At 47.0% G+C, this 27,440-nt stretch overlaps 1 protein-coding gene, 1 long non-coding RNA gene and 1 pseudogene across 2 annotated transcripts in view; 1 reads left to right on the top strand and 2 right to left on the bottom strand.

Moving 5' to 3' along the window:
- Positions 1-7,556: 7,556 nt before the first annotated feature.
- On the bottom strand, positions 7,557-17,681 carry LOC145505324 (uncharacterized). The gene is made up of 4 exons (XR_014052934.1): positions 17,439-17,681; positions 12,669-12,820; positions 9,898-10,015; positions 7,557-9,456 (listed from the first exon to the last, which is right to left on the bottom strand). It is a non-coding gene; the product is annotated as an uncharacterized LOC145505324 (long non-coding RNA).
- LOC145507930 (uncharacterized) lies at positions 16,499-17,433 on the bottom strand (annotated as a pseudogene).
- Positions 17,682-17,810: 129 nt separating the features above from the next.
- The window catches only part of TWIST2 (twist family bHLH transcription factor 2), a 56,182-nt gene continuing 46,552 nt past the window's right edge, over positions 17,811-27,440 (top strand). The window contains exon 1 of the mRNA XM_081492242.1: positions 17,811-18,500. Within this exon, the coding sequence (XP_081348368.1) occupies positions 17,983-18,465 (483 nt within the window). The 5' untranslated portion in view covers positions 17,811-17,982 and the 3' untranslated portion in view covers positions 18,466-18,500. The remainder of the gene's footprint in view (positions 18,501-27,440) is intronic.

Consider the following 27,440-nt stretch of genomic DNA (forward strand, 5'->3'; position numbering starts at 1 on the left):
GGGTCACACAGAATCGGACACGACTGAAGCAACTTAGCAGCAGCAGCAGCAGCAAGGTAAATAACATGTCAGAACACGTGACAAATTGTAGCAGAATAAAACCATAAATAGCAGTCGAATGGAAATACAAGAAAGAAAAATGTTAGCCGACCTTATCAGAGATGAAGAATTCCTTCAATAAACTTATTGGAAATTTGGACATAACAGATTAAAAAAACTGGACATTGCAGATTAAAAAAATTCCGTTAGACTTGAAGTTAGGTCAATAGAAATTATCCAAGCTGACACACCACACACACACACACAAAGCAAGAAAAAACAAAACAAAAAAATGAAACAGCGCATCCATGAACTGTGGGGAAATATGAAGCAATCTAGCACACATGATTCCAGTCCTAATACGAGAAGGGAAGGGTCAAAAGGACTCAGCAAGGGAAAGATTTGTGGGTCAGTATTTGATAATGCACCACAATAAAGAAAAATAGCAAACTAAAAATCAAAGACTGGTTCAAAATTGGGAAAGGAGTGTGTCAAGGCGGTATATTGTCAACCTGCTTATTTAAATTATATGCTGAGTACATCATGAGAAACGCTGGGCTGGAGGAAGCACAAGCTGGAATTAAGATTTCCAGGAGCAATATCAATAACCTCAGATATGCAGATGATACCATCCTAATGGCAGAAATCGAAGAGGAACTAAAGAGCCTTTTGATGAAGGTAAAAGAGGAGATTGAAATAGCTGGTTTAAAACTCAACATTTAAAATACTAAGATCGTGGCATCCAGTCCCATCACTTCATGGCAAATAGATGGGGAAATAATAGTTGGGGAAAAAATGGAAACAGTGAGAGACTTTATTTTCTTGGGCTCCAAAATCACTGCAGATGGTGACTGCAGCCATGAAATTAAAAAATGCTTGCTCTTTGGAAGAAAAGCTATGACAAACCTAGACAGCATATTAAAAAGCAGAGACATTCCTTTGCCGACAAAGTCCGTCTAGTCAAAATTATGGTTTTTCCAGTAGTCGTGCACAGATGTGAGAGTTGGACCATAAAGAAGGCTGAGCCCCAAAGAATTGATGCTTTCAAATTGTGGTGTTGGAGAAGACTCTCGAGAGTCCCTTGGACAGCAAGGGGATCAAACCAGTCCACCCTATAGGAAATCAGTCCTGAATATTCATTGGAAGGACTGATGCTGAAGCTCCAATACTTTGGCCACTTGATGCGAAGAGCTGACTCATTAGAAAAGACTCTGATGCTGGGAAAGATTGAGGGCAAGAGAAAAAGGGGGTGACAGAGGATGGGATGGTCGGATGGCACCAGTGACTCAATGGAAATGAGTGTGAGCAAACTCAGGGAGGCGGTGAAGGGCAAGGAAGCCTGGTGTGCTGCAGTTCATGGGGTTGCAAAGAGTTGGACATGACTGACTGAAAAACAACAACAACAAAAAATCAAAGAAGCTCAAAGTACCTCAAGCGGAGTAAAAACAAATCATGACATGAAATACATCATTTTGTTGTTGCTGTTCAGTCGCCAAGTTTTGTCCAGCTCTTCTTGACCTCATGGACTGTAGCACAGGCTTCCCTGTCCCTCACCAAATCCCATAGTTTTCCCAAGTTCATCACCAGTCCTTCCAATGAATATTTAGGGTTGATCTCCTTTAGGATTGACTGGTTGGATCTCCTTGCAGTCCAAGGGACTCTCAAGAGTCTTCTCTAGCACCACAGTTCAAAAAGCATCAATTCTTCGGTGCTCAGCTTCTTTATAGTCCAACTCTCACATCCATAGGTGACTACTGGAAAAACCACAGCCTTGACTATATGGACCTTTGTTGGAAAAGTGATGTCTCTGCTTTTTAACATGCTGTCTAGGTTCATCATTGCTATCCTGCCAAGAAGCAATTGGCTTCTAATTTCATGGCTCCACCTGCAGTTATTTTAGAGCCCAGGAAGAGGAAATCTGTCACTGCTTCTACCTTTTCCCTTTCCATTTGCATAAAATGATGTGACTAGATGCCATGATCTTAGGTTTTTTTAAATATTGAGTTTTCAGCCAGCTTTTTCACTCTCCTCATCCACCCTCATCAAGTGGCTCTTTAATTCCTCTTCACTTTCTGCCATTAGAGTGGTATCATCTGCGTATCTGAGATTATTGATATTTTCCTGGAAATCTTGATTCCATTTTGTAAGTCATCCAACTCAGCATTTCACATGATGCGCTCTGCACATAAGTTAAATAAACAGGATGACAATAAACAGCCTTATCGTTCTCCTTTCTCAATCCTGAACCAGTCAGTTGTTCCATACAGGGTTCTAACTGTTGTTTCTTGATCCACACACACATTTCTCTGGAGAGGTAAGATGGTCTGGTATTCCCATCTGTTTAGGAGTTTTCCACAGTTTGTTATGATCTACACACTCAAAGCTTTACCATAGTCAATGAAACAGAGGTAGATGTTTTTCTGGAATTGCCTTGCTTTCTCTATGTTCCAGCAAATGTTGACAATTTGATCTCTGGTTCCTCTGCCTTTTCTAAACCCAGCTTGAACATCTGGAAGTTCTCGGTTCATGTAATGCTGAAGCCTAGCTTGGAGGATTTTAAGCATAACCTTACTAGCATGGGAGATGAGTGCAATCATCTGGTGGTTTGAACATTCTTTAGCACTGCCCTTCTTGGGAACTGAGATGAGGATTGACCTTTTCCAGTCATAGCTGAATATTTAAAAACCAAAGATAAAGACAGGATCTTGAAAGAAACTGGAGGAAAAAAAATATATACTCTGCATACAGAGGAACAAAGATAAGAATTACAGAAGATTCCTTGTCAGAGACTTTAAAAGCCAAATGACAGTGGAGTGACATCTTTGAAAGATGAAAGGTAAAAGCTGCTGTCCACCTAGAATTTTATAAGCTATGGAAATATTGAATATTTTTCAAAACAGATACTTTTCAAGACCAATAACAACTGAGTCAATTTTTTCCTCATCTTCTTTCACTACTAAAAAAATATTAAAGAAAGTTCTTCCGGCAGAAAGTGTGATGATACCAATGATACCAGATGTATATCTGAGTCTACACAAGTGAATGAGGAATGTCAGAACTGGTACAAAGGAGTAAATATAAAATTATACTTTAATCCCTTTCAAAGGTAAATAACTGTCTAAAACAAAAAACAGTAATGATATGGTAGGACTTTTCACACATGTGGAAGTAAAAGGTATGATAACAAAAGCACAGTGAATAAGAGGGAAAAGTGGAAATAAACTATTGTAAGTTTCATGCAGTAGTTTGTGAAGTGAAAAATGGTATTTGGAGAGAGAGTATGGTAGTTCAGTTCAGTTCAGTTCAGTCACTCAGTTGTGCCGACTCTGCGATCCCATGAATTGCAGCACGCCAGGCCTCCCTGTCCATCACCAACTCCCGGAGTCCACCCAAACCCATGTCCATCGAGTCGGTGATGCCATCCAGTCATCTCATCCTTTGTCATTCCCTTCTCCTGCCCTCAAACCTTCCCAGCATCAGGGTCTTTTCAAATGAGTCAACTCTTCACACGAGGTGGCCAAAGTATTGGAGTTTCAGCTTCAACATCAGTCCTTCCAATGAACACCCAGGACTGATCTCCTTTAGGATGGACTGGTTGGATCTCCTTGCAGTCCAAGGGACTCTCAAGAGTCTTCTCCAACACCACAGCTCAAAAGCATCAATTCTTTGGCGCTCAGCTTTCTTCACAGTCCAACTCTCACATCCATACATGACTACTGGAAAAACCACAGCCTTGACTAGATGGACCTTTGTTGGCAAAGAAATGTCTCTGCTTTTTAATATGCTATCTAGGTTGGTTATAACTTTCCTTCCAAGGGGTAAGCGTCTTTTAATTTCATGGCTGCAGTCACCATCTGCAGTGATTTTGGAGCCCCCAAAAATAAAGTCTGCCACTGTTTCCACTGTTTCCCCATCTATTTCCCATGACATGATGGGAGCAGATGCCATGATCTTAGTTTTCTGAATGTTGAGCTTTAAGCCAACTTTTTAACTCTCCTCTTTCACCTTCATCAAGAGGCTTTTTAGTTCTTCTCACTTTTTGCCATAAGGGTTGTGCCATCTGCATATCTGAGGTTATTGATATTAAAGGCGCCTGTTGTAAAGCCTAGGACAACAACAGAGAGTGGGGGGAGAGGAAAATAAGCCAACTGTAAAGCAGAATTGAATACACACCAATATTTAATTAATCTGAAAGAAGACTCAAAAACAGGAAAAAGGGAACAAAGTAACAGAATAGAAAACAAGATGCAAGATATGGATTTAAATTCAGCCACGTGAATGATTACATTCAATCTAGATTCTCCATTTAAAAGACAGAGATTGTAAAACTGGAAAGAAGACAAGACAACTGTATACTTAAAAAGAAACCAACAACCTGTTAAGTATATTGCCGTAGAAAGGTTAAAAGTAAGGAGAAAAAAATATATATCATGCAAACACCAGTCAAAAGAGAGCTGAAGTGGCTATATGAATATTAGAAAGACTAAAATTTAGAACAAGGACTTTTCAAAGAAAAAGGGGGACCTTATAAATGGACACATTAGCCAATCCATCAAGAAGACATAATCTTAACTGTGTCTCTCTCTACTAACTGAGCCTCAAAATACATACAGCAAAAGCTGAGAAAATTAAAGTGAAAAATGGACAAACCCACAATGATAGCAAGAGATTTCAACACTCCTCTCTTGGTAGCTGATACCAACAAAATATACAAAAAGTTAATAAGGCTGTAGAAGATTTGAAAAGATCAATCAATTTGATCTAATTGACATGCTTTAGTACACTGCAGCCAATATTATTTTCAAGTGTCTACTGAATATTCACCAAGATAGAACATATAGCCATAAAAACAGTTACAACAAAATTTAAAAGATTGAAGTTGTTCTATATATATATATATTTTTTTTCTTTTAAGTGTAATGTACCTAACCCAGAAACCAACAACAAAACAACATCTGGAAACCCCAATATTTGACTATTAAACAACAAATAATGCAGTCAAAGAAGACACACATGATAAATTAGACAATAATTTGAATACTGAAAAAGGAAGATATGTTAAAACTTGTGGGATGAAGGTATGGCAATGCTTCAGGGAACCTTATGTCATTAACTGCTCATAGTAGAGAAGAGGGGGAGTCCCCTGGTGGCCCAGTGCTAAGACTCCACAAGCCCCTTGCAAGGGGCCAAGGCTCAACTCCTGGTAAAGGAACTAGATGATGAGGAGTCTGCATGCGGGGACTCAGGGCCTTACACGCTGCAGTGAAGGCTGAAGACCCCTCATGCCGTAACTAAGACCTGGGCGGCTAAATAAGAACACAAATAAATATCGAAAAGAGGAAACTTCTCAAATCAATTCCCCAAGCTTCCAACTTAGAAAACTATAAAAAGAAGAGCAGATTAAAGCCATAGCAAGCAGAAGGAACAAAACAAAGATAGGACCAGAAGTGAACAGCACAGAAACAGGGAAACAATAGAAAAAAATCAATAGAAGCATTAAACTGATAACCACTTATACAGACTAACTTACATGCAGAGTACATCATGACAAACGCTGGGCTGGAGGCAGCACAAGCTGGAATCAAGATTGCCGGGAGAAATATCAATAACTTCAGATATGCAGATGACACCACTCGTATGGCAGAAAGTGAAGAAGAACTAAAGAGCCTCTTGATGAAAGTGAAAGAGGAGAGTGAAAAAGTTGGCTTAAAGCTCAACATTCAGAAAACTAAGATCATGGCATCCGGTCCCATCACTTCGTGGCAAATAGATGGAGAAACAGTGGAAACAGTGGCAGACTTTATTTTTTTAGACTCCAAAATCACTGCAGATGGTGATTGCAGCCATGAAATTAAAAGACGCTTACTCCTTGTAAGGAAAGTTATGACCAACCTAGACAGCATATTGAAAGCCAGAGACATTACTTTGTCAACAAAGGTCCATCTAGTCAAGGCTATGGTTTTTCCAGTGGTCATGTATGGATGTGAGAGTTGGACCATAAAGAAAGCAAAGTGCCAAAGAATTGATGCTTTTGAACTGTGGTGTTGAAGACTCTAGAGAGTCCCTTGGACTGCAAGAAGATCCAACCAGTCCCTCCTAAAGGATATCAGTCCTGAATATTCATTGGAAGGACTGATACTGAAGCTGAAACTCCAATACTTTGGCCACCTAATGCGAAGAGCTGACTCATTCAAAAGCACCCTGATGCTGGGAAAGATTGAGGGCAGGAGGAGAAGGGGATGAAAGAGGATGAGATGGTTTGATGGGATCACTGACTCAGTGGACATGGGTTTGGGTGGACTCCGGGAGTTGGTGATGGACAGAGAGGCTTGGTGTGCTGCAGTTCATGGGGTCGCAAAGAGTTGGACACGACTGCCAAATGAACTGAACTGAACTATACAGACTGAAGAAGAAAAAAGAGAATACACGAGGTACAAATATTAAGGATAAGGCAGATAGCACAGAAATTAAAGGGACAATTAGAGAATGTTATTAACAACTTCACAAATTTTACAAGGTAGATGGAATGAAACAATTTCTTTAAAGGCACAAGCTGCCAAAATTCTCCCAGGAAGAAACAGATAATCTGAATAATCCTAGCTCTGTTAGAGAAATTAAATTCATAGTGAATTGAATTTCTTTGGATTCTACAAAGAAAAGTACAGACTTAGATGTCTTCATGAGCTTATGTTACTAAACATTTAAGAAAGAAATGGGGCTTCCCAGGTGGCACTAGTGGTAAAGAATCTGTCTGCCAATGCAGGAGGTGCAAGAGATGTGGGTTCAATCCCTGGGTTGAGAAGATCCCCTGGAGTAGGAAATGGCATCCCACTCCAGTATTCTTGCCTGGGAAATTCCATGGGCAGAAAAGCCTGGCAGAAAGAGTTGGACATGACCGAGTATAGCAAGAAAGAAATAATATCTGTTCTACACAATCTCTTCCAGAAAATACAAGTGGAGGGAATATCTGCCAACTTATTTTATGAGGCCAATATTATCTTCATGTTCAAACCAAGGAAAGATGTTACAAAGAAAAACAGCCACATTAGACATAAAAACTCTTAACAAAATATTAGCAAATTAAATCCAGCAATATATAGAAAGAATGATCCATCATGTTTAAGCAGACTTCACCCAAGAGATGCAAAATTGGTTCGACATATATAATCAGTGAATGTAATTTGCTGTACCAACAGACTGAAGAAGAGAAAACAATATGATCAACTCAATAGATGTAGAAAGGGAATTTGGCAAAATCCAACACCTATTCATTACAAAAACTTTAAGAAAACTAAAAATAAAAGGAAATTTCCTCAACCTGATAAAGAGAACCTATGAAAAGACTACATCTAATATTATACTTGATGGCAAGAATCTGAACATTTCTCTACTGTGTTTGGGAAAAAGGCAAGGGTTTCTGCTCACAACATTTTTTTGTTTCTTTTCAGAATTGTGTGGAGGTCCTACCCAGTGCAATAAGACAAGAAAACGAAATAAAAGGCACAAATAAGAAAGAATGAATGCAAACATTTTATTCATAGACAACATGATTGTCTATGTAGAAATGCAAAATACAGAATAAAATTTACCCTTAGAGACAGTTAGCACATTCACAATACCGAGCAGCCATCACCACTACCTAATTCCAGAATATTTTTATCCATCCAAACGGTAAACCTATACATATTAAAGTCATTTCCTATTCCCCCCTGTTTTAAATGTTCCTTGGGTTTGTTTTAATTAGGTGAGCTAAGGCACACAGAAACAGATGTGACTGTCAGGAAGCAGGAACTTTTTATACCCACAGATTCAAGGAAAGAGACAGCAGAGCTACTGGAGAAAATGCCAGGGTGGTCAGGAGGTAGATGAGAGGGGGATGTGTGTGTGGGAGCCTGTAGCATGGTCTGTGTGGGACGGGCAAGGTTCAGTGGGGCAGCAAGTTGAGCAGACTTCAGGTTAGAGAGTGAAATTCTGAGCACCTGGCTCTGTGGAGATGGTCCCGAGTTGTTGGTAACTGGTCCTGCCGTGCTTTAGAGAAGGAACCGTGTTCCAGACAGATGAGCTGGGTTGGTTTACACATCAAAGGTGTGTCCTCAGGCAAGCTGTTTGCTATCTCCAGGAATCAGCTGACTCTGGGAGGGGCAGTCCCTCTCTGGGCCCAGAGGCCCCAAGATGTCAAAGCATTATAAAATACAGAAAATGGAAAACATGATTAATACATCCCCTCCTCCTAACCCCTGGCAACTACTAATCTGATTTCTGTCTCTATGGATTTGCCTCTTCTGGACATTTCATATAAATGGAACCATACAATACGTGATTTTTTTTCCCCTGGCTTATTTCATTTTATATAATGTTGTTAAGATCCATCCACTTTGTAGCTGAAATACATCAGTATTTCATTCCTTATTTTAAAAAATTTTGTTACATGATGTTGAAAGGTTACTTTCCATTTACAGTTATTACCAAATACTGGCTGTATTTCCCAAGCTGTACAATACATCCTTGAGCCCATGTTACACCCAACAGTTTGTACCTCCCACTCTCCCACCCCTAAATTTCCCCTCACCACCCCCACGGGTAACTACTAGATTGTTCTCTAGATATGTCAGTCTGATTCTTTTTTGTTATAGTCACTAGTTTGTTATATTTTTTAGATTCTACATATAAGTGATATCCAATAAGCACTTCATTCTTTTTGAAGACTGAATAATATTCCACTGTATGGCTATACCATGTTTTGTAAATCTGTCCATCCATCAGTGGACATTTGTGCTGTTTCCATGTTTTGGCAATTTTGAATAACTCTTTTATAAACATTTGTGTACAGGCTTTGCTGAACACCTATTTTCAATTATTTGGGGTATTCAGTACCCAAGGATGGCATTGCTGGGTTTCATGATCATTCTATATTTAACCTGTTAAGGAACCACCAAACTGTCATTCTGGGTAGCTGAGCCATTTTACACCCCGATCAGCGAGGTGTGAGAGTTCCAATGTCTCCACATCCTTGCCCACTCTTGCTGTTTTCTGGGTTTTTGTTGTTGTTGTTTATAGCCATCTGCAGCTGAAATTTCATACATTGCTGTTGGGAATTCAAAATGGTCCTGCCATTTTGGAAAACAGTTGAGCAATTTCTTAAGTTAAGTATCTACTTACATAGATTCAAGAATCCCACTCCTAGGTATTCACCTGACAGAGAAGAAAAAGGACTTAAATGCCACTTTATTTACATCACCAAAAGCCTGATGCAACCCCAACGTCCATCAGCTGATAGATGAACAGACTGCAGTGTCTCCATATGACAGAACACTCAGCGTGCATGCACAGCGTGGATGGATCTCAAAGGCAGTGTTCTAAGCGTAAAAAGCCAGACACAAAGGGCTATGTCCTGTACAACTTCGTTTGTATGACTTTCTGGAAAAAGCAAAACAGGCACATAAATTAGATCTGTGGGCGCTGGTGGCTGGGGAGGAGGAGGGGATTGACTGCTAGGGGCATAAGGGAACTTTCCAGACGGAAATGTTTGCATTTGAAGAGGTGGTTCCACATTTGTCAAAAGGCATCACATTTTAAATTCAAAATGGGTGCAGTTTATTGGGGTAGGGGTAGGTGATTGGTGGGCTATAGGCCATGAGGTCGCAGAGTCGGATACAACTGAGCGACCAAGCACACACATATGCGCCTTCAAAAAACGAGAAAGAGACCCAGTTCTTCATTCCGTAACTTAGAACCACTTTCCTGCTTGAGTATATGGAATATACTTGCTTGTTGGCTGGGGACCTCAGTGTCCTGAAACACACAACAGAGGGGTCAGAGGAGGACGTGGGGAGGGAAGCTGGACCACTCCCCACCCACCCCAGCAACAAGAGCTGGCAGGCTGGCTTATGCTTCTCGTTTTGTTTTCTTTCTTAATTGACATAACCAGCATCTTCATCATCTTCTCTCTTCCTCCTTCACCTTTCTCTTCATCAATCTGATCAGTAAGAAAACACCCAGTTACTTGACGATCTCCATTCTTTGCATTGCCATTATTTGAATATTAGTATATCCAAAAACTTTTCCTGCAGGATTTAAAAAACACAATATTCCTGAGTTCTTACACGAAGACTGTAAAAATGGAAAATGAGTGCAAACATTTTCCTCTTCAACTGCAAACCTCTGTACAGCCAAAAATATAATCGATTATGATCCAAGCTATTCAGCCGTGAGCCAGCAAGCCACAGATTTCAGAATGGATCCAGAGTATAGAAGTCACACCCAAAAGATGTACCATGTATGGGCAAAATACTTCCTGTGTGGCCCAGGGAAATAAAGGTGACACCTCCAGCCTTTGATATCATTGTTCATGAATTGCTCCTCAGTGGGGGAGGATCCATCAGAAAAATAAAACAAAACTAGCTTTCCTTTATATTCAGAGTTCAGAGAGCATCTCCTTGGAGTTAGGTGTGAGGGCCTCTTTGAAGAGGAGGAAGGGAAGGTCAGCAGAGCCAGGAGAGGGAAGGCAAATTAGAGGGAGAAACCTGGAGTGGGACTCGGGCCCCTACCAGCTTCCAACCAGATTTCCACCCAAAAGGAGGGGAAACGGAGGTATTCTTAGTTGTTATTTACCCATCTTCCCTAAAGTATGAGATAAAGAAACGAAGCAGGATCATCGAGTCAAGTAAAATAATTAAAAATGCTTAAAAAAATGTGTAGCCTGGGGAAGTTCATCTTGCCCTTTATCCCTACGTAAACACACACACACAAACACACATTTTCTTCTTTAAACAAGGGCAGCCAATCACTCCGTCTCCCGGTCACTTGGGAGAGCCCTGTGACCACTTCCTCACCGCTCTGGTGACCTCTATAAAAGAGAAATTTGCCATACACCCTGAAGTGTTTTCCCTAGAAGGCTTCTTTGATGAGTTTTTATATTTAAGATATAATCAGAGTTTTAACGCACACATTTAATTCCACGTGTTCTCTAAAACATTTGAGGTCGAATTTGTATGTTTATTTAGATAAGCGTTCAGGACCTTATCGAATTTTCAACTTGTGTATTTCAAGTTTTCCAAAGAACATTTTGAAACATGCATACAGTTTTAATTTAAGATCTGCTAAAACTCAAAAGTGTCATGTGGAAGGGAGGCCGTAATTTCTAATTATAAAGTATTGGGGACGATAAATTCACATGACCTTTTCAGGAAAGTTTATGACCAGGCCACAGGAGGGCAAGGACTTTATGAGGGGTCAGGGCATGTGTGGTCACCAAGGCTCCCCTGCACATTACTTAGACTAAAGAAAATCAGAGTCCCTAGGTTCTGGAAGTATCCACCCTGCCCCCTGCCTTTCTAAAACTCCACAATGCATCTAAGTGTGACAAGAAGCTTAAGTTCCCAAACTTGGATTTCAGTTTCTGAAAACACAGCCTGGACACTGTCAGGTTAAGGGAACCTCAGGAATCTTTCAATCCAACCTGTTATTTCACAGAGGGGAAACTGAGTCCCACTGAGAGGAAGGAACTAAGCCAAGTCCCTAATCCAAGGACTAACCTTGACCCTAACCCTGGTCAATGACAGGACATTGAATCCTGACTCTTTCTCAGAATCAAATCCTGCAGCCTCTCTCTCTTAAATCCCTCCTCATCCTCCCCACCTCATGCCTTGCCTTTTCCTGGTCCTTTGGTCCTGGGCCTCTTGATTCCCTGGTCCCTGGGTTCCCTGGTCCCTTGGTTCTCTGGTCCCTGGGTTCCCTGGTCCCTTGGTTCTCTGATCCCTTGGTTCCCTGGTCCCCTGTTTCCCAATCCCTTGGTTCCCAGTCCCTTGGTTCTCTAGTCCCTGGGTTCCCTGGTCCCTTGGTTCTCTAGTCCCTGGGTTCCCTGGTCCCTTGGTTCTTTAGTCCCTGGGTTCCTGGTCCCTTGGTTCTCTAGTCCCTGGGTTCCTGGTCCCTTGGTTCTCTAGTCCCTGGGTTCCTGGTCCCTTGGTTCTCTAGTCCCTTGGTTCTCTAGTCCCTGCGTTCCCTGGTCCCTTGGTTCTCTAGTCCCTGGGTTCCTGGTCCCTTGGTTCTCTAGTCCCTTGGTTCTCTAGTCCCTGGGTTCCCGGTCCCTTGGTTCTCTAGTCCCTTGGTTCTCTAGTCCCTGCGTTCCCTGGTCCCTTGGTTCTCTAGTCCCTGGGTTCCCAGTCCCTTGGTTCTCTAGTCCCTTGGTTCTCTAGTCCCTGGGTTCCTGGTCCCTTGGTTCTCTAGTCCCTGGGTTCCCGGTCCCTTGGTTCTCTAGTCTCTTGTTTCCCTGATCCGTTGGTTCCCTTGTTCCCTGCTTCCTAGGTCAGCTGGTTGGGCTTTTTCAACAGCCTCCCAGTTGGCTTCCACCTCCCACGAGGCTGTCAACTTCTCTCAGAATAAAAGTTGGTCATCACATCTTTCCTTAGAACCCTGTTTTGGTCTTCATCGCCTTCAGAAGGAAATTCAGCCTTGGTAACTGGTCTTCTGAGACTCTGGAGAGCCTGGCCCAACCTTCATCCATGGCGCCACTGCGTCCTGCATTGTACACCCCTTGCTCATTGGCCCAATGTCTCTTCCGGGGGAACCTACCCACCCTCAGGGCCCTCAGCCACATGACGGAGTCCAGCCAGTTGGGGTTCCACGCTCACCTTTTATGCTGAAGCAAGATGAGAAAACTGTGTCGAATCAGCGATGCCACTTCAGGGGGATACGACCCTGGAGTGTGATGCCTGTCACCCTCAGGCAGAAGGGGGAGGGCCCCTTGCATCAAGACAGGGTGGGACCCCCACATAGAGGGAAGCTGCAAGGTGGAGAGGGAACAGAGATACACAACGTCACTGAAACCCCTGGATTCAGCAAAACCGGAAGCCCGCTAGGGCCTGAGCTCTGTTAGGCAGGTACAGGCTATTGTGTGTATTATCTGCAACCAAGCGAGTGCGGCCACCGGTCTCCTGAGCTCCCACCTGCAGGAGCCCACCCCGGGGGGACACCCATGCCTCTTTCACCCCGTGGGTCTTGCACATCCTCGCCTCTCCTGGTGGACTCACTCGCCCTTTGCTGATGTCTTTCCCAGCCTCCCTGACCTGCCATGCGCACCCTCCTCAGCCTGGGTTCATCCCTCCACCACACCCCTCGGTGTGCTGCACCGGGAAGCTTCTGTCCCGTGGCTCCCACTCCCCTTCCTTGCTCGATGATAAGCACACAGTCAGAGATGGTTAAAAGGCCTGTACTGATCCTCTCCTGCCTTCTGTTCGTTTCTCTCCGCAGTGCACAGCACAGTGCGTGTATTTATTAGAGTGTGACCACAAGTCGTATTATCTCTGCACCCATCAGAGTCAACAGGATCTGCTGGGCTCCACTGGAAAGTGCAAAGTCTGAAGGGCAGGGGTTGATGGTGAGGGGGAAGGAGAGGGCAGAAGATGTAAGCAACAGATTTTAAGATTAAAAACCAACAAGACAGGACAGTGAGAACTCAAAGGAACTGTTTGAAAAGGGTGGGGGTGGGGAGAGAAAACAAGCCTTCCTGAGTCATGAATTAAAATGAAGCTCATTAAAGTTTGATGCTTTCAAACTGTGGCATTGGAGAAGACTCCTGAGAGTCCCTTGGACTGCAAGGAGATCCAACCAGTCCATCCTAAAGGAGATCAGTCCTGAATATTCATTGGAAGGACTGATGCTGAAGCTGAAGTTCCAATACTTTCGCCACCTGATGGGAAGAGCTGACTCATTGAAAAAGACCCTGATGCTGGGAAAGATTGAGGGCAGGAGAGGGGGGTGACAGAGGATGAGATGGTTGGATGGCATCACCGACTCAATGGACATGAGGTTGAGCAAACCCAGGGACGGAAGCATCGTGTGCTGCAGTTCATGGGTTCGCAGAGTTGGACACGACTTAGCAACTGAACAACAACTCCTAGAACCACTTTGGATGATAGCTTCTCCCAGTCCCCCACGGCTGGGCAGCTCTTGTGCAGTGACGAGACCCCAGCATGACCAGGAGTCACAGAAGGCCCCCTTGCTCTCTGGTGAAGATGCGCCATGTTTACCTTGCCTGTGTCTTGCTCTCCAGCCCTCAGTTCAGCTATTTCTCCAAGGAGAGACCGTAAACTGGATGCCAGTGGTGCTCACCGCCCCTGGGTCACTCAATGCTTCTCTGTCTTTTCAATGGTCAGGGTCAGGAGATACAAGGTTTAAGAGGAAGTACAAAGTGAGCTCATACTGATATTTCCAGCAAATTTAGCAAGACACGCTCTTACTTCTTTCATTGTATATTTGTATCTCGTTTCTTTTAGGCTGGAAATCTTGACTCCCAAAGATGTAAACATAGTGACTTGCTTTAGCTCACAGTTTCAGAATGACAACAGCAATACCGTTACTAGGAATATGAATACCAAAAACAGATTCAGACTTGATTCAGTTCTTTCCTCTCTCCTTTACAATGTACCCCTCCAAGGATGCATGCAGTCAAATCACAGCGTTTAAAGTGACCTTTAATCATTCCTGCCTGCTTGGGTAAGCCACCATGTTGATACAAAATTAGGTACATCTGTCTGATTTTGCTTTTGACTTTTTAGGGATTTCTATTTTTCCTCATTTTGGTTCAGTTTTTAAATAATTTATGTGGAACATTTATATGGTTCCAAAGGCAAATCTACAAAACAAGGTTTATGCAGAGGAGACTGGCTTCTGTCCCAGAGTCCTACACTCTCTTCTCTCTTTCCATTCTTTTTAGGCCACTGTTGATCTTTCCAGCGTTGTTTTTAAATTGAAATTTGGTATATATATTCCATGTGAAAAAAAAAAATCATAGTGTGAGTTAGTTGTTGATTTGATCTTAAAGGCATTCCTAAATGTGTGGCAAAGGCCCGCGTTATCTCACATTACGAGTGAGTGTTGTCAAGAAAACAAGGCCCCTGGGGAGAGCCCTGGTGTTTGTCTTCCACACCCCAGTCCAGAGTGGGGGTGTCTTGGGGTTCTTTGGCAGAGAACAGGGCCCACACTGTGGCTGGTTTATGTGGGAAACAACTTATTAGGGACTATGACATAATTGCAGTGGAATTGATGACAGATTCTAGGTAGAGTGTTTTGGACTGACTTGCAAACTGCAGTGCAGAAGTGGAGCCCTTGCCTCACTGTACCAGGAAAACTGGTTCCAGAACCGGGCTGGAATCAGGGAGCTACTGCTACTGCCATCACTGCCAGCCCCCCAGGCTGCTGGGTTCCACTCCAGAAAAGTAACACCTTCCCTCCCCTCTAGATGTGACCAGACACTGCATTACCAAGAGCAATCAAACACCTCTACCCTGGACTCACCAAGGACGGGGCAGGCAGGGCCGTGGCCCTCTTCCCTCCCCCACCCCATAAGATGACATCTTGCAGACCAGGGCTGCCAAAGGCCGAGCGAGGTCATTTGCAGCCTTTCATCCCCTGCGATTCAGGAAGGAACAGTAGAACAAGGATGCAAAGGAGAGTGAGCACCCGTCCACCATGCCCACCAGGTACAGAGGGAACCATGCTTTTAAGCCTTGTTGTGCTAAGATTGGGAAGGTCCCCTGGAGGAGGAAATGGCATCCCACCTCAGGATTCTTGCCTGGACAATCCCATGGACAGAGGAGCCTGGCGGGCTGCAGTCCATAGGGTCACAAAGAGTCAGACACGACTTAGCGACTTAGCACACATGTGTACAAGGCAAGGGTACCAGTGTTATAATGAGGGCTTGTCCTATGCCCTCCTGAGCGACTTTCCAAGAGGAAATTTTTAAAGAGGATTTTCCTACAGGAGAATCTTACCTGTAGGCAACAGTGTTACTTGGACACCGATTGTCAGCCCTTCTCAAGCCCACTCCACCAGCTTAGGTAGATGACTGGCTCTTAGACCCCAACTTCCAGACATTATTCTCAGGCCCAAGCACAGTGAGACAGACAGCGGGGTGGAGCAGGCCTACCAAGCCGACTCCTCTGCTCCTTAGACCGCCAGGTTCAAGGGCAGGCTCAAGGGCAGGCGGAGGGAGGAGGGATGTCTCAGGACTTATTTAAACTGGGCGGAAGCGGTGCTCTGGGAGCTGGCTCCCCACACTGAGTGACACAGAGGAGGTTAAGAGCAGCAAGTTCTTATTGTCTCCGGAAGGCGAACGTCCCCCCTTAGAGGAGCCAAGCCTCGGGGAGGCTGGGGCCCTGCGAGGCCAGATCGCCCCCCCCCCCGGCCTTTCTCGCCCTCTCTTTAGTTCCCTAAGTTTTTATTTTAGACTTTTTGAAAGAGACAGGGAAAGCGCTGCTCTGGATAATGTGCGGGCCATAGCAGAGCTGCAGAAGGGGACGGGCGGTCAGGCGGGGCGGACGGAGCGCGGCGACTCCCAGGACGCTGCAGTCCTAGGACCCTGCGGCCCGCGGGCCTGCCCGGGAGAAGCTGCAAGCCCACAGCGCGGGGACGCGGCCGCGTCGTGCAGGGCCTCGCCCCGCTGCTCTGCCCCGCAATCGCCGGCTGTGGGGGCCGCCCTGAGCCGCCTGGCCGCAAGCGCAGCCCTCGCCCTCGGGTTTCCTAACGCGGGGGTCGCGGCCAGCCTAGGAGCAGCCGAGGCCGAGCTCCCCCGGCCCCGAATTCAACTGCAATAAAAGGGCCCAGCGCGCCCTTGATCACGCGGCTGGCCTGACAGCCCGCTCAGGCCCGGGCCTAATTGAGCCCGGCTCACCTGGGAATAGGTTCAAAGGCATCCAGGCCGTAAACCACCTCCAGGCCCCGAGCCAGAGCGGCCTGGCGAACAAAGAGCCCCCGAATCACTTCAAACGCGCCCGCGCTCGGCGTCCAGATGGCGCGGGGCCGGCGGCCCCCCGGTCGCCGGCCGAAGCCGGGCCGGGCCCCGCGCCGCGGCCGCTCGGGCTACCCGCAGGCGCCCAGCGTAGGGGAGGCCGCGCGCCTCCCCAGGCCACCCTCCGTCCCCGGCCGAATCGCGACGCAGAGGGGGAGCCCCGAGGCGGGGGCCCGGCCCCGCGGCCTAGCCCTAGCCGCGCCTTCGCCGGGCTCTTGTACCCCCGGCTGGGCCAGGCAGGTGGGCTCGGTGGGCACTGGACGCTCCCGAGGAGGCGCGCGCTGGTGCTGAGGTTTTAACGCACTTAGAAGGACCGCCTGCGAAGGGCGTCGGGGGCCGGGGCTCCTCAGCAAGTTGGGGTGAGACACTCCCCCGTATAACAGCTGGGCAAAGCGGGCCGCGCGTCTCCACGGATCCCCGCGGCGCGTCCGTAGGTAGCCGCGTCTCGGAGGGCACCAGAGTGTCAGCCCGCCCGCGGACGGGGCCACTGGTCCCGCACGTCCCCCTCCCCTAGCCGAACGTGCGGGCCACCTCGCCAACTCGCTGCGCGCCCGGGGACAGCAAGGCTCACACTGGCCCGGGCGTCCCCGGGGGCTCCCCGCCGCGTCCTCACCTCCTGGGCGAGCATCTAGGGTAGGACTTGCCTCCCGCACCCCTCGCGCCGCGGGAGAGACCCCGCAGCCCGGCGGGGCCCGATCTCCAGCTAAGGAGCAGACAAAGCGGGATCGGCTGAGCCCGCGGCGCGGCCGGAGAGCGGTCAGAGCCCGGGGCGGAGGCGCGGGCGGCGCGCGCGAGGGCCGGGCAGTCCCGGGTGCCCGCCGCGGCCGGGGCCGAAGGGGGAGGCAAAACTGAAAGTGCCGCGCCGGGGGGCGGGGGCGGCCGGCGGAGGCCCCAGCACTCGTCCTGCCCCCGGTCGCGGCGACCAATCAGCGCGCCGCCCTCGCTCCTGACAACTATTTAGCAACCCAGCCCGGCTAGGGTTTCCAAAAAAGTTAGAATAACTTCCTCTCCCGGAGACCTCGGTTTTGCACAAGCCGGCCTTGAAATCAGAGCCTTTCGAGCAACTCGGGGAGCGTGTGCTCGGCGACCGCGGGCTTGGCCAGCGGCGCGCGCTCTGCGCCCGGCGCCCCCAGCCCCTCGCGCGCCGGGCGGGCGCCATGGAGGAGGGCTCCAGCTCGCCCGTGTCCCCCGTGGACAGCCTGGGCACCAGCGAGGAGGAGCTCGAGCGGCAGCCCAAGCGCTTCGGCCGGAAACGGCGCTACAGTAAGAAGTCGAGCGAAGATGGCAGCCCGACCCCCGGCAAGCGCGGCAAGAAGGGCAGTCCGAGCGCCCAGTCCTTCGAGGAGCTGCAGAGCCAACGCATCCTGGCCAACGTGCGCGAGCGCCAGCGCACCCAGTCGCTCAACGAGGCCTTCGCCGCGCTGCGCAAGATCATCCCCACGCTGCCCTCGGACAAGCTCAGCAAGATCCAGACGCTCAAGCTGGCCGCCAGGTACATAGACTTCCTCTACCAGGTCCTGCAGAGCGACGAGATGGACAATAAGATGACCAGCTGCAGCTACGTGGCCCACGAGCGCCTCAGCTACGCCTTCTCCGTGTGGCGCATGGAGGGCGCGTGGTCCATGTCCGCCTCCCACTAGCGCCGCGCCACCCGCGTCCGGACCGGCGCGCCAGGGTAGGTGCTGAGCGCGCGATGGGCGCAGGACCGCGGGCCGCGGCTGCGAGAATGGGGTGCGCCTTTCGTCCTCGCAACAGATGGGGGTCGGTTGGGAAGCTGCCAGGTCCCAGGGGCACCCCTGTGGTTTGGGGCAAGCTCCCAGGCAGGGTGTCGGTCGGGAACGGGCGGCCTGGTGACAGTCGTTATTTTCCCTCCTTGGTGTTGTGGGAGTGGTGGGTAAGGGTCTGTGGTTGACCGTCGGGGGAGTGGACGTCAGAACTGCCAGGAGCCGGCCGAGGGCAAAGGGCTGAGGACCAGTTGTTCTTTGCGTCCCTCGAGCGGAGGCCGCCCGGGAAGTTGCCGGGCCGGGCCGGACAGTGGCTTCGCCCGGTTCCCGGGGAGAGGCAGCGCGCTTTCATCGTGCGGACACCCAGTTCTCCTTGGCTGCTCGTGCAGGTATCCCGGCCTGCGCCTCGGGGACCCGGCCGTCGGCGCCCTGGCTGCCCCGGTGGGCGCAGAGGTGCGGACCGGCGGCGCCTCGGTTGGCCTGGGAAGGCGGGAGGCCCCTGCCCCGCGCGGGCGGCCCCGGGGCCAGTGCAGCCCGGGAGCCGAGGACCGTCCGCATCGGAAAGGCGGAGGACAGGGCGGAGGCGGAGGCGCGGAGACCCGAGCGTGGAGGCCGGAGGCAGACATCGCCGCTGGGAAGCCCGGCTGCCGGCAGGCAGGTGGAGTGGACCTCGGAGCGAGCAGGCTCTGGCCCCAGCTTTGACCCTCGAGAGTCTGGGTGGGGGCCGAGCGTTCGGTCCGAAGGGTCCAGGCTGGGAAACAGGTTTTCGGGGGGCGGGGGGAAGGGAGGCGAGGCGGTGCGGCGGGGGCCTGCGCGGGAGCTGGCGGAGGAGTGCAGCCGCCCGAGCCCGGCGAGTCCCGGGTTTCTCTAGGGGAGCGCTCGGGGCGTCCCGCGCCGGCCCCCTTTCACCAGACACCTCGGGAGCCCCTCAGACCGTCTCTAACCGCGAAGATGCTGTCCTGTCCCTTCCAGAAGGCTCTGTGACCGTGGCTGTCTCTCGGGCGATGGAAGGAAGGGCTCAGGATTTTTGGTGGGGAGAGGACCGAGTTAAAAATCCTTCCTCCTTGGTCTGTTGGAGTTTCTCGCTCATCTTGCAGTGTTTTTATTCACGTCTCCACTTCACACAGAAGGAATTTAGATTAATCACGGGCGTGCGGCCGCCCACTCGCCCAAGCACACCCACTTCTTTCCTATGCGCTCTATAATATCTGCACATGTTTTTGCTGTGGGGACGAAAGCACAGGTGGATTTTATTTCTTTTCCTTTCTGTTTTTTTTTTTAGTTTTCATTTCTGTGCCACTGAACATTCATTTATGAAATAGGCCCCTAAGATAATAATCATTTTATAGGCTTTCTTTTTTTTTTTAAGAATTTTTAGTAGAGAGTCACTTATGGGGATCTTCTCCGATCTCTGCCGAAAGCAGATGGAAAATGTCTCAATCACATATTTTCCCAGGAAAGAAAGTTTGGATTGGCGAGTACTAAAATGCTACAGTGGGATAATACATTAATTCTGGTTTTTGCTGCCTAAATTATGAGCGTCCATTAGTTAATTCCATTTACCCTTTCCGCCATGCATAGTTTATAGCACATCTGAAATAAGAACAAACAGATGAGGAAGGTCATCTTTTTAAAATGTACACATATATAGCCTTGTTTAAGGAAAATGTCAACACAATTATCATTAAGGCTTCCCTCCAGAAAATTATTGAAAGCAAAAGCAAGAGGTATTACCTTAATGCAAGAATTTCTTAGGATCATTTAAAATTCACTTAAAAAGAATTGCATTCCTGAAACTTATCAGACATAGATCACAATTAAACAATATATAAAATGAAAGGTATTATTTGTAATGAATAAATGAAAAACGTTAAAGAGTTTGCTTGGGGGGAAAATCTGCAAAATGTAAGAGAGAGACACATTTAGCTGGAGAGCAAATGATCTTTGCGGGACCCACTATTTACTTTTATATACTTGAGTGTAACTGACTAGGTCTGATAAAGCAGTTTCCTTAGTAGACAGATGCCCACTGTGTACAGGACGAGAAGGGAAATGTGAAAATTGCTGACACACGGATGATTCTAGACGTGCCGTGTTTTTACTATCAGGCGTGTTCGACAAACTTTTGCTTTCCTTCCATTTTTAACCCATTAGTCTGTATGAGTGTAAATACAGGCATAATTGGTTTGATTTCCTGCAAATGTTGCTACGTAGGTTATGTTAATGTTAAAACATAGGCATATGTATTTGTAAAGAATTTCTAGACCTTCCCATCAGTGGTATGCAATTTTAGTGTCTGTTGAGATACATGAGAAAATCTGTGTTTAGATGTGTAGCAATGCTATTAAATGCTGAAACTGTCCCTTAGTACAAAGAGACACAGGAAATGTTGCAGTTTGACTGGTGCTAACGTTTATCCTGAGCTTCTTCTTTGGCCGGGTATTTAAAAATGCAAATACACAATAAATCAGGTATCTTGGACAGTCATCTGAGTTTATCTAAGCAGAAAGTCTCTAAAGGAGTTTTCCGTTTTCTCAATAAATGCCTGCGTCCCAGTGCACGGTCAGAGGCACCTGGCCGAGGTGGTTACTTACCAGACGTTTTTCGTGCTCCCTGCTTTGTGGATAAAGAAGACATCGCTCCAACCTCAGAGCTATGTGCACATTTCCCATAGGTCCCTACTCTCAACATACTAGCTTTGTTTCCCTAAGAACTTGTAGTTACTTTGGAGAACAGAGGGTGACCCTCTAACCATCCAATACGCGTAAGCCTTTTCCTCTCTTCAGAAAACTGACTTCTTGGAGGTACCTGTCAACGGCTACATTCGGAATGCTAGCTGGTCTCAAAAGAAAATGAATTGCCTATGGAGAATGGAAATGCAGAATCCTAGTCGACCTTTGGATTGGTCATGGGAAGGAGTGGAATGAATGACCCAGCTACTTGAAATATAAGCAACATTTTGTTATAAAACACAGATTGAGAAGATCCGATGTGGGGGCTGACCTCCCTTGCTGGACATTGTTCCCTTAAATGTCTGTAGTTACCCTTTCTATCTTGCAGGAAGCAAGTCTCGCTGCCCATCTGGCCAGAGTGGGGGCTGGAGGCTTGGGACTTTGAGAGTGGCTGTTTGAGGTCATTTGAAATGTAGTACTTTACTGAGGTTTTCTGAGGGCTGTACTCTTTTCAGACAAGTCTTGAGCCTGAAAGAATTGAGTTTTCATGCTTGTTGCTTCTCTGTATTTTGGACAGACGGCAGAGATGCCAGATCCCTTTCGCCTGGCAGAAAGATCATAAAGTAAACTCTTTCTGAGCAGAGTACTATAACTCATAACTGCAGTTTAAATCTGGGCTTTAAAAAAACAAATATTTTAATAAGCCAATTTTAAAGGCTGAACTTTTATGACAGTTTTTAAGCTTAGTATTTATATTAATCTATTCTCACTGGTGTCTTTAAAAACCCTGTGAATGTATGCTGGAATGTCTGTTTATGTTTGTGTCTTGTCCTGGGAAAGGGTAATTGTGCTGCAAAAAGCAAACCAAAAACAAAGCCTTCTGCGAGAAAGAGTTCATGGATGAGGCAATAAAATTCAAAGAAGAGATGACTAAGTTAGCATAGCCAAGATACAGAGAGAGCCATAAAGTAGACATAGAATCTAAGGGATGCGGACATGGATGCACTCAAAAGTAAAGCCAAGATGAAACACTAAAAGCAGAAACTGCTTAAAAACATATTTTACATGGTCACCTGAGTCTACATATGTGATAAAACTGTATAGAATGAAATATGCACACACGTGTGCGTGCACACACACATACACATGCACACATAGGTACATGTAAAACTGGCAAAATCTGTATAAGATCTGGAGTGTATCAGTGTGAGTTTCCTGATTGTGATATTGTATGTAGTTTTTTGAGATGTTACCACTGGGGGAAATGAACTGAAGAATGTAAAAGAATCTCTGTATATTATTTCCTACAACATCATGTGAATCTAACATTGTCTCAAAATAAAAAGTTTGAAAGAAAAGATATTCCAGGGGACTTCCCTGGCAGTCCAGTGGTTAACACTTTGCCTTCCAATGCAGGGGGGTGTAGGTTCCACCCCTGGTCAGGGAGTTAAGATCCCATGTGCTTCATGGTCAAAACACCAAGTGTAACAACAGAAGCAATATTGTAATAAGTTCAATTAAGACTGTAGAAAATGCCCCACATAAAAGCACTTTAAAACAAAAGAAAAGATATTCTACAAGAATTTTGAAAGTTTCATTCAAGTGAGCAAATTATATAAGGAAGGATTATGCCCATCTCAGAGTAATAAGCCAAAAATATGCTTTGAGCAAAAATACACTTTTTTCCTGATGTCATTTGCATTTCTGCACTTTTCAGAATATAAGGGACTGCTCATATTTTCAACATGTAACTATTTAGAAGTGGTTCCTTATCATTCAGAAACAAAGAGTAAAACCCTAGAAATCTGGAGGAGAATACCAATCAATGTATTTATTCCTATGCTAATCAAGAATATATTTTTCAGAGGAACTTCAGGAAATATACATCGAAACTGACACAACATTTCCTTGAAAGATACTAAGTCTGAAACCGACAACATTTGCTTGTAAGATACAGTCTACATTGACTCACATTTCTCTCTCACACACACAACTGTTCTAAAGCCATTGATTTATCAAAATTATTCATCCAAGAAGTGGAGAGATTGAAATCTTAGTATTTGGAGTCATACACAGTTGAGGGGTGGGGGGAGAGAGAGAGAAAGAGAAAGACAGACAGGTATCAAATCCTAAACTCGGTCATGTTTATTTTACATTAAGATTTGTTTGTTGTTAATAGGGACGTATTTTGTGTTTAGGTTCAGTAGTAAGTCTTTGAATGCAATTTAGTTATATTAAATGAGCCTTAATTTAATGTTTGTTTTGGAGTGAGACACGGTGACATTAACACCATGATTTTCATGCCGATGTCAACTAAGGCACGGTGGGATTTTTCTTCCGTGATTGCTAGCAGTTGTCACGCTAAGAGCAGACTCAAATCAGAAATTGGAAAAGTCAACATGTAACTTTATTCCGACATAAGAGAAATGTTTCATGGTTAGTTGAAAAGAGAGTCATTTTGAATCAAAACAATGTCTTATGTGCTTTGAATATCTGTATTATTTTATCCACAACTCTCTTGTTCAGAATAATATGATCCTGTGATTATGTGTAAGAAGGGACCTGACTGAGAGAGTTGAGGCATGGTGTCTGTGGAGGCTGTTAGTTATTGCTCAATTTCTTCCCATCATTTTGTTTTCCTGTTATTTGATCAGGGAAAGACTAAGATGACCCAGCTTCTCGTGACAGCTCCTGTGGAACGGTCATTTCACTTTTCCCATCCTAAGAGCGGTGCCTCTAAAACTGGGCACGTCTCTCCTTTCTTTAGACCAGAGTTTCCCGTCTATTGAATGAAGGGCGGGGCTGAATCCAACAAGCTTTAAGTGAACAAATTCGGTTATTCTGAAAAATACTCCTTTCTTTTTAGCTTATATTCGGCCTTCAAAATAGCCACCTGCATCTTTGGGGTGGGGGGAATGGTCAACTGAGTTGTCTGACATTAAATTCCTTTTTCTTGCTGTTTATGATGGAGAGTTTGCATTTGGTTTTCTGGACGTGCAGATCTGGCGTGTGACTGGCAGGAAAGATTTGGGCCAAGACCTTAATTCGTATTAACCCTTTGACGGTGACCAAACATCTGACCCCAACCGCAGGGGCTGAAGTTTGTGGTGGGGTCACAGCCAGAGCCTCTCTGGAGAGTCAGGCAGAGCAACTCAGAAGGAAACCCGAGGGTGGGCATTTAGCCTTGTGCTTGGAGAAGGGAGGCGTTCTGGGGAGTCTTTTTCCGACTCCCCGTGGAGAACAGATGCCCCAGCTTTTGTAGTTCCTGCCTTCTTCTGTGGCTGTACAAATAAAATGTCACACTGGCCTTTCTGTTACATTCTCTCTGAGAGTCTCCCTCTCCTTAGAGAGTCAGGAGACGTTTGCCTGCTCCAGAGACAAGTGAGGGCTTCTTGAGGGACAGATTGTAAAATAAACAAACTCCCTGAAAGAAAACGCAGGCCCGTAGTTGACCGTCTCTGACTTGGCTGCCGCGGTGGGTTTCTCTGTGAGTTCCACTTTGATTTAACATCCTGTAAGTCAGAACGCAAGCAGGCAGTGTGCTCTTTCAATCAGGAGACCTAGAAATGGACGTTGAGCTGCTATTTCCTTTCATTAATCTCAGTCCCTTAAGTAGATTCGTTTGCAGGGAGTGCAGTGGGATCAGAAGTCAAAAGCCGTTTGCTTTGTTTGACTTTCTGGCCCTGTGGGTGCAGAAGTGCCTGCTCCCTGCTCGTCTGCTTTCAGAACTCAGACGCTCAAGTCCATGGAGGAAGAACAGGAGCTGGCCTGCAGGGTTAGCAGGACTGGTCCTTACTGGGTCACTTCCGGAAGGCCGGGCACATTGAAAGCCCTGTTCTTAATGAGACCACCTTGACCAATACACGGGTGCTTATTGTTTCTTTGGGAAATGCCTGCCTTACTGCAAATTGGAGGGGAAAGGAGGGAGGAAGAGTCTTTATTTTCTATCTCGAGCATCAACACATCTCTGTGCACATGCATCTGAGTGTGCTGAGTCACTTCAGTCGTGTCTGAGTGAAGACTCCATGGACTGTAGCGCCAGGCTCCTCTGTCCGTGGGATTCTCCAGGCGGGGACACTGCAGTGGGTTGCCAGGCCCTCCTCCAGGGGATCTTCCCGACCCAGGGAGGGAACCACTCTGTTCACATAATTGGGTTTAATTGACAAATAATGTCTTCCCTGAAGATTAATTTTCCTGAATTTAAATCACTCCAGACTGCATACTATACGCGGGGTCCTAACTATTCAAAACCTTCAGAATGCATGCGCTGCTGGAACCTGAGAAAGACTTGGTCCTTGGTGCGTTTTTTTTTGTCTTGTGAGCGTTTCTTCTTCAGCTCCTCCCCCTCCCCGACCCCCACAGCCCCGCACCCTTTCTTGTGCTTATTCTTTAGCTGAAATCTGTCCCAATTATTGACTGGAGTCACATAAGGTTTTATTTCATAGTAAGTGATACTGGAGGAACGCAAAGCCCATCATCACATCCCCACAGGATCCTGCACAGGCGCAGGGAGTAAGTGTGCCGTCCCAGGTGCTCCGAGTCGAGCGGTCCCGGCTGTTCTGGACGTTCAGTGGGCTCAGCCATAGATGTGCGGTCAGATCCCCCCCCGCCCCCCGCTACGCACACCCGTGTGCTTGGCGACTCCTTCTCCCTAGTGACTGTCACTAATATTTTCTAGGAAAATTGCTTCATTGATACTAGAAGTCCCCCTAATGGATATCTGTACCCCAGGAAGCGTGGTGTGTCCTGTTTCATGGACTTCTCCTGTGTAAAATGACCTGCTTCAGCCGGCCAAAACTGCGTGGACCACATGTTGATTCCACCAGTGAGTGCGTTCAGGGCTGGTATTTCATGGAGCCCGTTTCAGAGCTGCGTGAGATATTCATGTACCTCCCTCTCGTGTCAAGAGTCCACACAGTCGGGTATCTAAGGGCAGAATTAAGTCAAGGCTGTTTTGCTGGATGTTAAATTATTGCCAGTTCCAGAAGTCTCTTTAAGACAATTTTTTGAGGATAGAGATTCTCTTTTAATTAAGCAGTAAGCAAAAAGCAGGGACTATGATATATTTATCCGCTCATGTCAAAGATTGCTATTATCTACATCCACTTTTGTTTTATTACATTGAACAATTATATTTGAGTAATTCAATGTTCATATGCCTCTCCAGTGATGCTGTAAACATGAATCAATCACTTAAAGCTTTATAATATGACAAAGGTAACTTTTTCAGGAGTGGCAAAGTAAAAGAGAAAGTTGGAGGTATGAACAGGAAAAGTGGTGTGTGGAGAATTTCACACAAAAATAGGGCAATTGAGGGGGTTGAGGCCCCTTAATAAGGAAACAGAAGCTGGACCTCCCCCTGCTGGTCCCTGCAGACCCATTGCTCCCCCCATGGTCCCTCAGGAACCTAGAGGACAGTGGTTTATCAGAGCCACATCCTCCTGGTCTTCCCAGAAGGTGACACTTTGTAAAATCCTCAACCTCAACCTTGCTGGCCACCCCGAGCTCGAGGTTTCGGGGCTACTAAACGGGGACCTGAAGAGTCTTCACCTGCCACGTGCCCCTAGGGCTCAGCATCACCCCGAGGCAGCATCAGCGGCATCCCAGCATCACTCCGAGATGGCATCAGTGGCATCCCAGAGGTGGCCCCCACCTGCAGGACCCCAGCCCCAGGGCTCAGCATCACTCCTAGACAGCATCGCAGAGGTGGCCCCCGACTGCAGGACCCCACCCCCGTCCCTTGGCGCCTCTGGTGCCAGAGAAAGCAGAGGACCCTGAGAGCTCAGTGGCCAGGGTGGTCCCTCTGCCTAGGGGTGGGGACCCAAGGTGGAGGTCTCCACAATGCGGATCTCCGCAGTGCTCAGCTGGACTGGACGGGTCTTGGACCTGCTCCTGATCCACCCTCAGGTCTCGCGGACGGCTGCCTGAGCGTGAGCCCAGTGTGGCTCGGTCTTCGCCAAGGTTAACAGGAGGCAGTGGGAACTCAGCGTTTATTTCCTTCTGCTGGGGATCCAGCCCCTCGTCAAATTTCACTTTCAAGCCCCCCTCATCTAAAGACACCTGCCCACCTCCGAGGGTTTCGGGGTAAACAGACAAGCCTAGCTTTGCCGAGAGAAGCCGAGCGACCACACCATCCATCTCGTGAAGCGTCCTTCTGCTGGAGTGGCCAAGCTCCTAACGGTGATAAAGTGTCATTTGCACGGACGGTAGAGCTCACCC

Source organism: Giraffa tippelskirchi, chromosome 5 (assembly GCF_054371585.1).
Source record: "Giraffa tippelskirchi isolate mGirTip1 chromosome 5, T2T-mGirTip1v1.2.pri, whole genome shotgun sequence".
NCBI lineage: Eukaryota > Metazoa > Chordata > Mammalia > Artiodactyla > Giraffidae > Giraffa > Giraffa tippelskirchi.